This window comes from Chlamydotis macqueenii, chromosome 2 (genome assembly GCF_036417535.1).
Source record: "Chlamydotis macqueenii isolate bChlMac1 chromosome 2, bChlMac1.mat, whole genome shotgun sequence".
In the NCBI taxonomy this organism is placed as follows: domain Eukaryota; kingdom Metazoa; phylum Chordata; class Aves; order Otidiformes; family Otididae; genus Chlamydotis; species Chlamydotis macqueenii.
Genome location: NC_141557.1, coordinates 141,038,704 through 141,052,203, shown reverse-complemented (window position 1 = coordinate 141,052,203; position 13,500 = coordinate 141,038,704). Strand labels below are relative to the sequence as shown.

The 13,500-nt window shown below is 37.8% G+C and overlaps 1 protein-coding gene across 10 annotated transcripts in view; it reads right to left on the bottom strand.

Annotated features, from left to right (window-relative positions):
• The window catches only part of VPS13B (vacuolar protein sorting 13 homolog B), a 465,113-nt gene that overhangs the window by 144,454 nt on the left and 307,159 nt on the right, over positions 1-13,500 (bottom strand). For all 10 annotated transcript variants that reach the window (XM_086741084.1, XM_086741085.1, XM_086741079.1 and 7 more), the window contains 2 exons: positions 7,864-7,990; positions 5,994-6,137 (listed from right to left, as the gene is read on the bottom strand). In XM_086741084.1, coding sequence (XP_086597210.1) covers positions 5,994-6,137; positions 7,864-7,990 — 271 coding nt within the window. The remainder of the gene's footprint in view (positions 1-5,993; positions 6,138-7,863; positions 7,991-13,500) is intronic.

Below are 13,500 nucleotides of genomic sequence, written 5' to 3'. Positions count from 1 at the left end.
GCCACTTCTATATCATGTGCCTCACAAATCAACTATATTTATCCGGTCATGTCAATCACATTTATCTAGTAATGGGTCTGAAATAATTGTATTAATTCCTTTCTACATTCTGTGCAGTAAGCTCAAAAATATTGATGAATTTGTCATGGGAAGTACTTGTGAAAATCTAGGGTACTTAGAAAAACAAAAAGACCAAGCTAGAAATTTACAATGGTGCCTTCAGGACTTAAAAAAAACAATCGAACAAAAAAGTAGTTGAATGATTGAGCTCAGAGGGTACTGATTAATGGGAAGCAAGGGCCGGGCTGCTAGGCACAGGGACCTAGACAGGACAGATGAATGAGCCAAATAGAAACCTTAGGACTTTAACCCAGGAGAAGTGTACCTGGGAAGGAAGAACCTCAGCAATGATACAAGCCGGTTGCAGAGCAGTCCTGGTGGACATGAGCCAGTGATGTGTCTGGGCTGCAAAGGCAGCCAGCAGCATCTTGGACTGTACCGGCAGAAGCATGGTCAGTAGATTGAGGGAAGTGAATATTGCCCTTTACTCAGCACTCGTGAGATCACATCTGGAATACTGTGTCCAGGTTTGCCCTCACAGTACAAGAAAAATATCAACTGAGTTCAAGAGATGGCAACCAAAATGGTTCCAAAATCACGAAAACAATATCAGAAGATGACAAGATGTTTAATCAGATAGCATCGATGGGCATGTGTACAACTACCTGATTGCAGTTCATAGAGAAAATGGCACCAGACTCATCTCAGGGATGCCTGGTGAATGAAGCAATGGACACAAGTGGGAACACAAGAAACTCCAATTAGATATTAGGACTTTTTTTTAATTTTTTTTTTTTTTTTTAACCATTTGGGTGGTCAACTACGCTGCTCAGAGAGGTTGTGTAATTTCTGTCTTTGGAGGTATTCAAGACTTGATTGAAGCCCTAGAGCAGCCTGATCTAATTAGGCCTGCTGTGAGCAGGCACCTGGACCATATGAACTCTGTAGGTCCCTTCCAACTTAAATTATTCCATGATTCTATCCTACCTTAAGCTTTGTATGCTAAAAAGCAAATCAACCATAACTATACACATATGCATAACTGTGAACAGGAAACAAACACAATGAGATGAATATACAATTCACCACTACTGACTTTTCCTTTTAAAAAGACCTCATATCGTAAAAATGGCTTCCTGAAGACAGGTTGAACACCACATCTTTAAATGTGGTTGAACAGCTTGCCTGCAGGAAAGATACACAAGCCAGATTATTATCTTAATTAGTAATAATGGGAGTGCCTAAAGGAGAGCCAAGCAAATACACTCATTGCCTTAAGTCACTGTCATACAAAATTCCATTCATAATCTGAGTTCCAATCTAACTCCCTTTTTGTTTCCCAATCATAATGCTCAAAAGTCCCTTCAGACCTTAAGTTTGCTCAAATCTTTTCCCTAAATCTGAACAACGATTCTGTGTAGTCTATATGCTGGATTGTTTTTTCTTTAAAAAGACTAGATCCCTACTAGCTATGCAGAATTTTCAATCACCTGGATACCTTCATAAACAATAACTTTTTGCAACTTTCAGTAGTTCATAGTCAGATCTGTAAAAACTCAAATAATTTTCTAGGAGTTCTTTCAATATTTCATCTGCAGTGTCTTTAAAGTGTCACCAACACACTAAAAATGTTAAGAATTTACCATTTCTGTTCTCTTCCTACTTCTAGGCAACTTCTGTAACAGCTCGTTTTTCAGTACTAAAGCACACTTCTTGACAGATACTCAACAAAATCTTTGACAAGAACATATCTCAATCTTTTCATTATTTCAGCAGAACAAAGAACAAAACAAATTTCATTTATGGTCAGTTATCTCAAGAATTCAAGGCATTCCTTTATCCTCTTTCCTATTCAGAGAAAGCCTGTGTGCACTGTTCTTCCAGACATTTGTTTCTTGTGTGGTTCCTCATTCATTTATGAGTCCCTGAAGAGAAGTACTGTATGTGCATAGGTTCTGAATACCCTTGAAAATAACTGAGCAAGTACTTAATGAAAACAGTTCAGTGGTGTAAATTAACATACAAATACCAAAGCAAATTTTATTCAAAAAGTGTAAAAATGTCTCTTCTATGAAAAAAAAAAATGTTCTGTTCCTTTCAACTTCAAAAAAAATCACTCCCATGCTATCTTGAGGAAGGTCTGGAACAGTTTCATACACTCTGATTTGAAAATGCAAACTTTCTTGGTTTCTCCATTTAATTTTGTACTTTCCCATGGAAATATAGTTTCTTCTGTTTCTCCCTACACTTCTGTTGATCATACTTAAGATCTAATGGAGATACTGGTGAAAATCATCAAATGCTACGAACTAGAAGCTCTAAATCTGCAAAGGAAATAGGCACTGTGGGGAAAAAAAAAACCAACCAAGATCTTAAAGCTATTTTCTATTAATCGTCTTGTTGAATAAGACTGTGTTGAATGCAAATGCAAGAAGAACACTGCTGCAGGAGAAACAGAGCACAGGTTCTGTGTATTACAATGACCTGCATAACAGTCTAGGTAACTTGCAATACTTTAGGAAAGCCTTTGGAGGACGTATAACTTCTGCTTAATTTTTCTCTTAAAATATCAGACAGAATATATCCAAAGGTGTTTGAGGAACCAGTCAGTGGCATTGCTGGGATTCTCCTTATCATATGTGAAAGGATATGTTGTCTGGGACAGTCTTTGATGTCTGAAAACTAGTAAATGTTATGCTCATCTTCAAAAAGAGCAAGGAAGAGGATCCAGGGAACCTACTTGACAGTCAGCCTCACTGTAGACCCTGGGAAGGTGACAGAACACATTTTCAGAGAAGCAAATTCCAGGCAATTGAAGGACAAAAAAAGTTTTTGGGAACAAAAACACATCTTTGCCAAAAGGCAAATCACACCTTACCACAATCTGCTTGCCTTCTATGATGAGATGATTGATTCTGTGGATAGAGTACTGGATGCTGTCTGCTTTGGCCTTAGTAAAGTTTTGAGTTTTGCTAGAGTCTTCAACTGTTGGATGCAAGTGTGAATGGAATGGGTGAACTAGAAGGTGGGTAAAAAACACACTGGTCCACTAAAATCACAGAGTAATGGCCACTGCTCCAAAGTACAGCTGAACTCTAGTTACACAGTAACTTTCCTCAAGGTTTGATTACCATGTCTTTTTTAAAGACCTTGGGCAATAATACAGAACGTACCCAAAGAAAGTTCACAGATTACACCAAACTGGGGGGAGTTGATACACTGAGGAGTAGAGGTGCCATTCACAGGAACATTGACAAAATGGAGGAATGGTTTAACAGAAACCTCATGAAGATCAATGGTAAATGCAAAGTCCTGCACCTGAGATGGAAAATTCCCAAACCAAATACAGGCTGGAGGCCAGCTGCTACAGAGCAGCTCTGCAGAAAAGAACCCAAGGGTGGACAACAAATTGAACACGTGATAGCAGCATGCCTCTGTGGTGTTGAAGGATAAGCACTTACTGAGCAGCATTCATGGCAGTACAGCCAGCAAATCAGAAGTAAGATTTCCTTTTATTAGACACTTGCGAGTCTACATCTAGAGTACTGTCTCTAGCTTTGAGCTCAGTAATAGAAGAAAAAGATTGACAAACCTGAGTGGGCAGAGGATCATTAAGAGGGTTAACAGGTTAAAGCACGGGATTTATGAGGGGTGAGAGACTAGGTTTGTTCAGACGGAAAAAGAGAAGGTTAAGGATGATGCTGGAGCATCAAATTACTCTTTCAGTTACCTAAAGCAGGGTTATGAAGAAGATGAACTCAGACTGTTCTTGAAGATATATAGTGAAATGTTGAGAAGCAATGGTTAAAAATAGTATCAAGTAAAATTCTGAAGGGATTTAAAGACAAAAACTTGCCAGAGAGAGTGCAGTAAAGCACAGGACAATCATCCAGAGGGGCAGCGCAAATCTCCTTCCTTGGAGATAAAGAAATATTTGACTCAACAGTGTGCTGAAAAGTCTGATCTAGCTTTGATATTAGTGTTCTTTTGAAGAAACGAATGGTCTCCAGAGGCACCTTCCAATCAAAATTATGTTTTCATTCTTGCAATGAAATAATTAGCAGGTGTGAAGTATGAATAGCCATGTGCAGGCTTCAGACTTCATTCACTGAGATGAAAACAGCAGCATACAACATGTATTAATTTGTCTCTGCTGACTAAAGGAGAAATATGAGGATAATAATAAATGTGTATATATCAGAGGGTGGAGTGGCTTCAAATCGGCACACAGACTACAGAACACTGAATAAATAACTGGACAAAAAGTAACTAACTACTGGATTTTACATTTTCAATAGAGTGAATCAAGATACAGGTCTACAACTTATTAAAGAGAAGACAAATACCACCTTGAATCAGAGATACTCCCATTAGTCACTACAGGTGACCTCAGTAATGCAGGGGAGATATCAATGAAGAACAAATAGGTATCTTGGGATGTAACCAGAAGAAGCTTTCTGAAATTATGTAGTAAATTGCTTTTAAGTTTGTACAGTCCACATCAGTCACGCAGCACTTCTGCACAGTGCCAACCCAAACTTAAAATTCTTGGCAGGCATTCAAATCTTCTGATTCTATCCACTCCACTGACAATGGGAAAACAGTGCTTCACAAATTATTTATTAAAGATATTCCCATATATATTTATTTATAATGTTCATCTCCAAAAGAGGCCCTGTGTCTGCAAAGTATCCAAGCAAAAGAAAGATACACTGCATTTCTTTTCTATATCTTTCAAGTTTCAGCATGGTAATGAAATCCCTTTATTTCCCTCTATCCTTGGGAAGGGATAAAGGAGGGAGGATGATGTGATGCCTAGATTAGCATGATATAAACAACTTCTAGGGTTTTGACAGGGTGAAGAGAGAGGAATATAAGTAGTTTGGCTGCTCTAGAGCATTCCCTGCTTCCACCCAGACACACATGCATGCTGAATCTGTGAGATTCAGGAAAGGAAGAAGAAAAGCTTCTTCAGCTCTGTGATAAGATAGATTCTTGGAAAAGAAAAGTTCATTGTGTCTTGCTTTTTAACTCTCTCCCTAACTCTTTTTATTACTTGTGAAGATTTCTCAGTGAATCCAACAACCATTCCAGTGGAATTAGTGTCTTGTCAGATATTAACTTCTACTGTCTTCAAAAGACGGTGTTAGCCTGACTAGATTCCTGGTTTTGAAGATAAGAAATACATATTTTTTCTTATGATAATGTTTTCACTTTCTTTTCTCCTACATGCTTTTGTATCAGCCCAGTTTAATAACTTAAACTTACAAGTCTGTCACAGTTAGTGACTGGCCTTTAATGCAAACTGAGGTATCAACTTCCAGAAATAAAGAAGAATGACAAATTCAAGAGATAGTTACTGAACACTGTAAAATGCCAGAAAAAAAAAGGAGAGATTAATTGTTCAGAAGATGAAGGATCCTTCGTGATGTACCCATCATCATTCTTACTGAAGTAGTATGAGAATATTCAGAGGTGGATTGAATCTCAAGGACTTGAGTGAAGACAGTTAATATGAGTAGTGGTTACCACGCACACTGAAAATTTTATAGTTTACTGGCTGCAGTGAAGTACACAGTGTACTATGTGAACTCATAAGAAGATGCCAAAACTTCACTAAAAGTTAAAATTAAACGCCAAACAACCCCAAAAACCAACTTCAAAATTTATTTCCGTCATCATTTATATAAGATAATTCTCCTTGTATATAAGATGTTGCAAAATCACCCTACTCTAATTTACTGAATAATATTCTTGTTAAAATAACACATCCTAAAGCTAGAACAACATCAGAATGCATTGTAAAGCTGACCTAACAATAAAAATACACATATTTCATTTACCTATATAATTCTGTCTAGATGATGCAAACACCTGATCAGAGCTACAGTACTCTTAAAAAAAAACCAGTCACAAAACAGAGAAAAAGCTACCTCTGTGGTGCCACTGGAAGGTTCCAGTCCAATCATATTGGCCTGTACCAGCTGCTGAAGAAGTTGTACTTGAGCCACATTGAGGAAGAAATCCAGGTTTGTTGTCACGTTCACCTCCAAAGAATGACCACACACCAAAACTTCCTGTGGAGAAATTAAGAGAAAATAATACGTAACAGCTACCGGGGAAATAATTTTCAGCTTCTATGTAACTGTATTGTGATTCTCTGCTATAGTCAATGCTAAAACATTGTATATAGTATTAATAGGTCTTTAGTGGTGTCTCAGGCTTCTAAATAAGGATATGGTTTATTCTTTGCTTTGCTTTCAACAGCGTAACTATTCAGATAAATTCTGCAAGAAAAGCATCTCACGTGCGAGGTCCTGTTTCCATCTCTTGGTAGTATCAAACAGTGAACTGTCAGATTTTGTTTCTTAGCTCCTGGCAAAGACTACAATTCTCCTTTCCTTCCAAGAAAAGGATGTACTTTTTTTTTGTTTCCTTAAACATAAACTCTGGATGATTTATAATGAAATCATGTGCTGGAACTCATGATAACCAACCTAAGTGATTTCTCTTTGCCTGTAAACCGTTGTTAGAACCTTGGCAAAGTTAGCTGGATGGTCACTGTTTTATTGGTGTTATCTAGCACAAAAAACACTCTTCACCACTGTTGGCGAGTGATAACGAGATGAAAAGCAGAACCAATGCCAAAGGGTTGCTTAATAAGTAGAAACATTGCCCCTTCTCATGAGAAGGTTGCACAATGTTCAAGCTCTTCACGATCTAAGCTAGACTCTCCCTTCACCACTGAATGTCACCCAGGGAATAGATAACAAGAAGAACATTTACATAGAAAACAATGAACAAACAACATAATGTTGTTTGAACATTATGTTCTTCAACATAAGCATTAGTAAAGCTCAGAGATTTTTTTTAATTGAACAACTTCTATGCATCCTAGCCACCCTCTAAGCTTTCTACTTCTTTTTTAGCCTAAATAATTTTCCATCTGCCCTTGTGATGATGCTTTACACAAAATATGAAGCTGTCAATTTTTGCTTTCTATAGCCGTTAGCTGTTATTTTCCAACAATGTACACCTACTGCAAGTTGCAATACACACCTGATATCCTTTATGCTCCTATACCAGTTTTGCTCTTCCCAGGAAGTAGCTGTTATGAGAAATACTCCCTGTGAGCTGACAAAAACTTTCTGCTATTTCCCCTACATAAAATGTTTTAAATTCTTGAGCTACAAACTAATGCCAAAAAGGGAGCTGATACCTTTTGTGTGTAACATTCTCCATAGACTAATCACTAACAAGCTGACCCACAGACTGGTAAAAGTGGTTGTTAAATCTGGAATACCTCGAAGTACCCACAGTAATGCTTGAGGAGTAGATGCTTTGCGGAAATCTGTGGGCTTGAAAATCTGGCTAAAAGAACTTGGCTCAAATTTCTTCTTATAAATAGTGTATAGATTGCATTTTCAGGCTTCTTTATGAGAAGCTTGTGAATACAACGTTTTGTAATGTTGTACTATAGCACCTCTTCTCAACACCTTTCCATCACAAATCTTTTTAAAATATTGCTGGAAATCATTAAAGGATTCTGATTTTCTGAATTGCAAACAGGCTTATCTACCTCTGGACAGGCTGCCTTTAATGTCGAATGCTATACGCAAATTCTTTCTCCAGCAGAGAAGAACATTTCAGCTAGTGATTACGACTTTTTTTTTTCTCCCTTCTTTTCAGTTGGGAATCTCTGTATTTGAAAACACCTGGACACTTAAAATGGTAGACCAATAAAATATTAAGATTATCCACATATTAAAAGTTATGATATTTCTGTTCACATTTTATACAAACCTCTGGGTGTAAATTCTCTGCAGCATCAATTTTTGTAAAAATAATTGCAGGAGCTGCAGTTATTCGAACTGTGAAATCGGTTAAAATTGGAGTTAAAATTGCTCTCCTCTCTTGATGCCGCCTTATGCTAAAAAAAAAAAGAAAAAAAAGAAAAAAAGAAAATATTAAATCACATTATAAATTGTTGAGGTTGAAAACCTCATATTCTCTTTTATATCCAGTATGTAGCACAAAACTGCTTCAATACCATTTTGGCATTTGATTGCTACCTCAATAAACATTAAATATCATCATTATAAATCACGTTAATTCCAATCCTAACAGCAGACTTCTAGCTTCATTTCTCAGAAAAAGTATGTCTAAATAGTTGATTCTTCAATCCATCTCCAGATAGACAAGTTTGACATTTGATATTGCTTCTTCGATATTGCTTCTTCTATTATTTAACAAACTATACAAAATCACATGGACAAAGGTAAAAACTTTATTATCAGTATTTTTCAAACTTGCCTGTGGATACCCTTCACTTTATGAAGAGCTGTCCTGAAGCCTGCATAATGTTTGAATTCATGCATTAAAACTCTGTGGTGAAAAAATTCTGCACACAACAACATAACTGACACAAAAATCAAAGACATGAACAATTACAATAGCAAATGCCTCAAAACTCTAGGATTTGTACATTAAATTTATAATAACTATTGCCCACTGCATGTTTTAAATGCCTTGAAAATGGAGGGATGTCGGTCTTCCTCCACTGCTTCTGTCACTGGTTGCTCTTAGTTGGTCCTAAGATGTTTGCTTGGCAAGAATATTTGTGCCATTAAAATTGATAATTACATTTGTTTTCCTGTTGGGTGTTTATTTTTTTGTTCTTTAACCAAATACGAAGCCTAGAGGCACAACCCTGTTTATAGATGGATCACTAATAGCTTGTGACAACACATTCCAAATAGCCAGAATCTTCTGGGTCAGGTCAAATAAACTATTGCCGCAAAATGCCATCTGAGAGCCTCTGATCAGGGGGGAAAAAAAAAAATGTAATGAGATCAAGATGGTACTCAGCCCCTAAAAGTGAATACAGCTCAAATTCCTGGGAAAACCCTTCCATCAGAATAGTTTTTTGATAATTCTTTTTACCTATCATCATTTACAGAAATGCTAAATACCTGCATTTCACCAAGGAGAACTCTAAAAATCATCAAAAAGTTATTGGTCCAAGGTAAGTTTTCCTATGCTTACAAAATAAAAAAAAATATCAACCATGGAACAATACAAGCTAAAAGTATACACTAAATTATGCAACCATCTATCACAATATAAAAGAAAAAACTGAACTACACTGCCATATAGAAGAAAAGAATAGACGTACGCAGGACTCTTCAGATATATCTGCATGCCAGTTAGGCACCTCTGTATTACCTTTCATCTCACTATCTTCAATAGGTAATTCGGACATCGGCATAAATGGCACAAATGAACCAGACACACAAACTATGCAAGTAGACAATTAGTCCTTACCATCAGCTAGAGTTATCCATGTTAACATCATTAAACACTGGAATCTTATACACCTGTCTATGCAGGAATCTCCACACTGCATGTGGAATAGATAATTAGATCTTTTGATTAAGAACAGGTGTCGATATACACAGTCTAGTAAAGGCAATGGTTCTGAAACGGATTCTGTTGAAAAGTACACAGTCTCAAATGCTGATGGTTTGTAGGCTAAGAGCTAGGCTGAATAGAAATTGAATAGATATCATAACTTGAGTGTAATTCAGTCAAGTTCAAAAGATTCAAAATCTATAGATGATAATTTACTGCTTAGACTATTTTGATTCTGATGCTTCAAATTCTACAGTTTCCTTAAGTGTCCTCAAAACATGTAGAAAGCATGGTGATCTATAAGGGAATATAAACTGTCAGATGTGGGTAGACTTTAAAGCTTTTAAACTTATTTAGTTTAGATGCTACAGAGTACAGAGCTAGTATTTACTGAGCACAAATCTAATAAACTTTTGCTTCAAATGACCTTCACAAACACTGCTGAGCAGGCTGTATGCCACCTTAAGTAGCATGCAGTAATGCTTAAGAGCAAGCCAATAGTGAATATGAGCAAATACCATCTTGCATTAAAAGCTTTAACATTTTGGTCAGCTGTAGCTCTGCTGGTCTGAAATGATGCTTTTAAAAGCAAGATTAGTCTAATTAGATCTCCAAATTTGAAAGCAGACCCGTTGGTGGTTAGTGCGCATCTTCACCTGAGAAAGTGGTCTTAGATTCTGCCAGTTCTGCAAAGCCCTCTCTCCTTGTCATCATATTCGTTTTATATTTAAAACAGATGACTTTCTACCCAGTTCCTATTTTCTCTTCACAATCAGATGAGAAAGAAATGTCTTTATTTTTGAGGAAAATGAAAGAGCTAAGTAGTAGAACAATTCTATGAAAGAACTCACAGCTATACATCAGAAAATTTCTGCTTGAAGTGACACGAAACTGCTAGTAAGTATGATTCAATGTATGAAATACAGCTATAAAAGCAAGTTATTTGTTGAACCCCAAATCCACAACTGGCTCTCTTCAATCATTGTTCAAATGATTTTTCAGTTCATATGTATTCCCATTTCTTAATTTTCAAATTTTATGCTAGTAGACACCCAGTATGCTGCATCTCAAAGGACTTATTTGGTAATACAGATTGATTCCTGATTTTTAAATTTAATTTTAAATTAATCCTTACGTGGTGTCCCTGTCCTGCTCTACTTCCTACTTTCCGCATTTCTAGTTGGTGAATTTGAAACTCAGCCAAATCAAGTATTAGCAAAATAATTGTAAGTACAAACAGAAGGCAAAAAGAGCACAGTAAATAATGAAGGGAGAGGATATGAAAAAGAGCACAAAAGGAACAAAGAAACAAATTCCACTTTGAATTATTAAGTCTTCCACACTGCACCTAAGTGCACCGTTAACTTAACACAGGTGTACGCCACATGAGCTTATGAAAAAACTTGATTGTGAAGAGCGTAATGATGGTTCTATGTCTGCAGCACATTCATTCCATGGTTCATTTATGCATCTGTTATATATTTGTCTTGGAAAAAAAAGGAAAAGCTAGTACTTTTAGAGATGTTAAAGCACTTGATCATCTACACTTAAAAGTACAGCACATCTGAAAGAACATATGCTAACGCAAAGCAACAAGGCAGCAAAGCATTTGTGATAAGTCCTGGAGGTGCCTTCTGCTCAGTGCTGAATTTGGGCTACATCTGCACATTAACAAACTCTGGTTATGGACCACAGATTCACACTGTAAAAGCATAGGACAAAAATGGTCTCTGTCCTCAAAGGCTTATAATTTATGTGCAAGAAAAAGCACACCTGCAGACAGGGAAGTAAAAGGGAACAAATAACAGCACCACAGGTAATGATACCTGTACAGCGGCAAGCTGAAAGCTGTCTTACAAGTTCTTATACTACAGAATAATATAAATGAATTTTTTGGAAGGATTTGGAAAAAGACACTGCAATAACTTTGTGAATGTTCACAGGAAATGCCTTTATAACACACAGGTTAGCCCAGGAGTGAGCAAGAAAGTGCTTCTTTGAAAATTAAATGCGGCAGCCCTGGTAACTGGTATGATGAGGTCTGATGAGCAGTGAGAGCAGATGTGTCAAAGCAAATGAAAGACGACAGCTAAGAGGAAACAGACATAGAAGTCTAGAAATACCTTGAAAGCAAAGACTTATCTAATGATTAATATGACAGAAAATGTTGTGAGAAGAAAAGAGGAAAAAAAAGTGAAGAACAGAATTTTGTAATCAAAGCAACAACATTTCATTACATCAAATCAAATCATTAGTATTTTATTACATCCACTCAGAAGCACCCTGAATTTATATGAGGAGGAGGGACTGCCAAAGAGATGACGTTGCACTAAGCAAAGAGGTGAGATGATGTCAGAATGGATGCTGTGAAAACGCACAAGAAGGACTACAACTTCATTGCCTTTTCATGTGGAAAAAACTAATTGAAACAAACAGAACACACTGGCCAGTAAGAGTAATGCCTAGATGTGGAATTTGGAAATGTTTGCCTTATTCTTAATTATCTTTTTTTTTTTTAATGATGCCTTACCAAATCTAGAGTTTGAGTCCTTATATACTTTAAAAATATGTAGGTCAGGGAGAAACTCAAATATATTCAATACACGAATGACAATCAAAAGCTCATTTACGCCACATAAGTTTAATATCTACAGAAAGATGAATCCTCACAAAGAATTTTGTGACTTGAAAAAGCAAAACCCACAATTATTAGCATGGAATAGGCCACATAATCAAATAATGTTCTCTAGTAGTGTGAGGCATGGCAAAACCAAAGATGTTATGTTGGTTAGCATGCTAACTTAGGACCTGTGAAAGATTTTTCTCTTCAAGGTTTTCCACATAGTCGTATAAATCAGTTAATTCCTGATCCACAAATGTATCAGGATATCTAACTACTAATGACATCATCATGCCTCAGACCTCCATCTCCCAGTTGCCAGAACAATTCAAATCCTTTCAGCTCTCTGAGGTGTTGAAAGACACATGGCGAGACAGTGACATAGCACAGCAACATTCTGAGGACTATCTAATGACCAAAATTAGACAATCAACAAACATACACCATCTAGCTGTGCAGAATCATAGAACAGTTGGAAGGGACATTTAAATGTCACCTAGTCCAATCCCCTGCAAGAAGCAGGGGCATCGTCAATTAGATCAGGTTGCTCAGAGCCCCGTCCAACCTGGCCTTAAACGTTTCCAGGCATGGGGCATCCACCACCTCGCTGGGCAACCTGTGCCAGTGTTCCACCACCCTCAGTGTAAAAAATTTCTTCCTTATGTCCAGTCTGAATCTATCTCCCCCTATTTTGAAACCATTACCTCTCATCCTGTCACAACGGGTCTGCTAAAGAGTTTCGCCGCATCTTTCCTATAATCCAGTACCTTTAGGTACTGGAAGGCTGCCATAATGTTCCCCAGAGCCCTTTCTTTTCCAGGCTGAACAACCCCAACTCTCTCAGCCTGTCCTCATAGGAGAAGTGCTCCAGCCCTCTTATCATCTTCATGGCTCTCCTCTAGACTCACTCCAACTGGTCCACGTCCTTCTTATGTTGGGGGCTCCAGAACTGGACGCAGTACTCCAGGTGGGGTCTGACGAGACCAGAGCAGAGGGGCAGAATCACCTCCCTCGACCTGCTGTCCACACTTCTTCTGATGCAGCCCAGGATGCGGTTGGCTTTCTGGGCTGCAAGCATGCATTGTCGGCTCATGTTGAGCTTCTCGTCCACCAGCACTCCAAAGTCCTCCTCCTCACGGCTGGTCTCAATCCATTCTCTGCCCAGCCTATATTTGTGCCTGGGATTGCCCTGACCCATGTGCAGGACCTTGCACTTGGCCTGGTTGAACTTCCTGAGGTTCTCATGGGCTCACCTCTCCAGCCTCTCAAGGTCCCCCTGGACGGCATCCCTTCCCTCCGATGTGTTGACTGCACCACACAGCTTGGTGGTGTTGGTGAATTTGCTGAGGGTGCACTCTATCCCACTGCCTATGTTGCCAACAAAGATGTTAAACAGGGCCAGGCCCAAT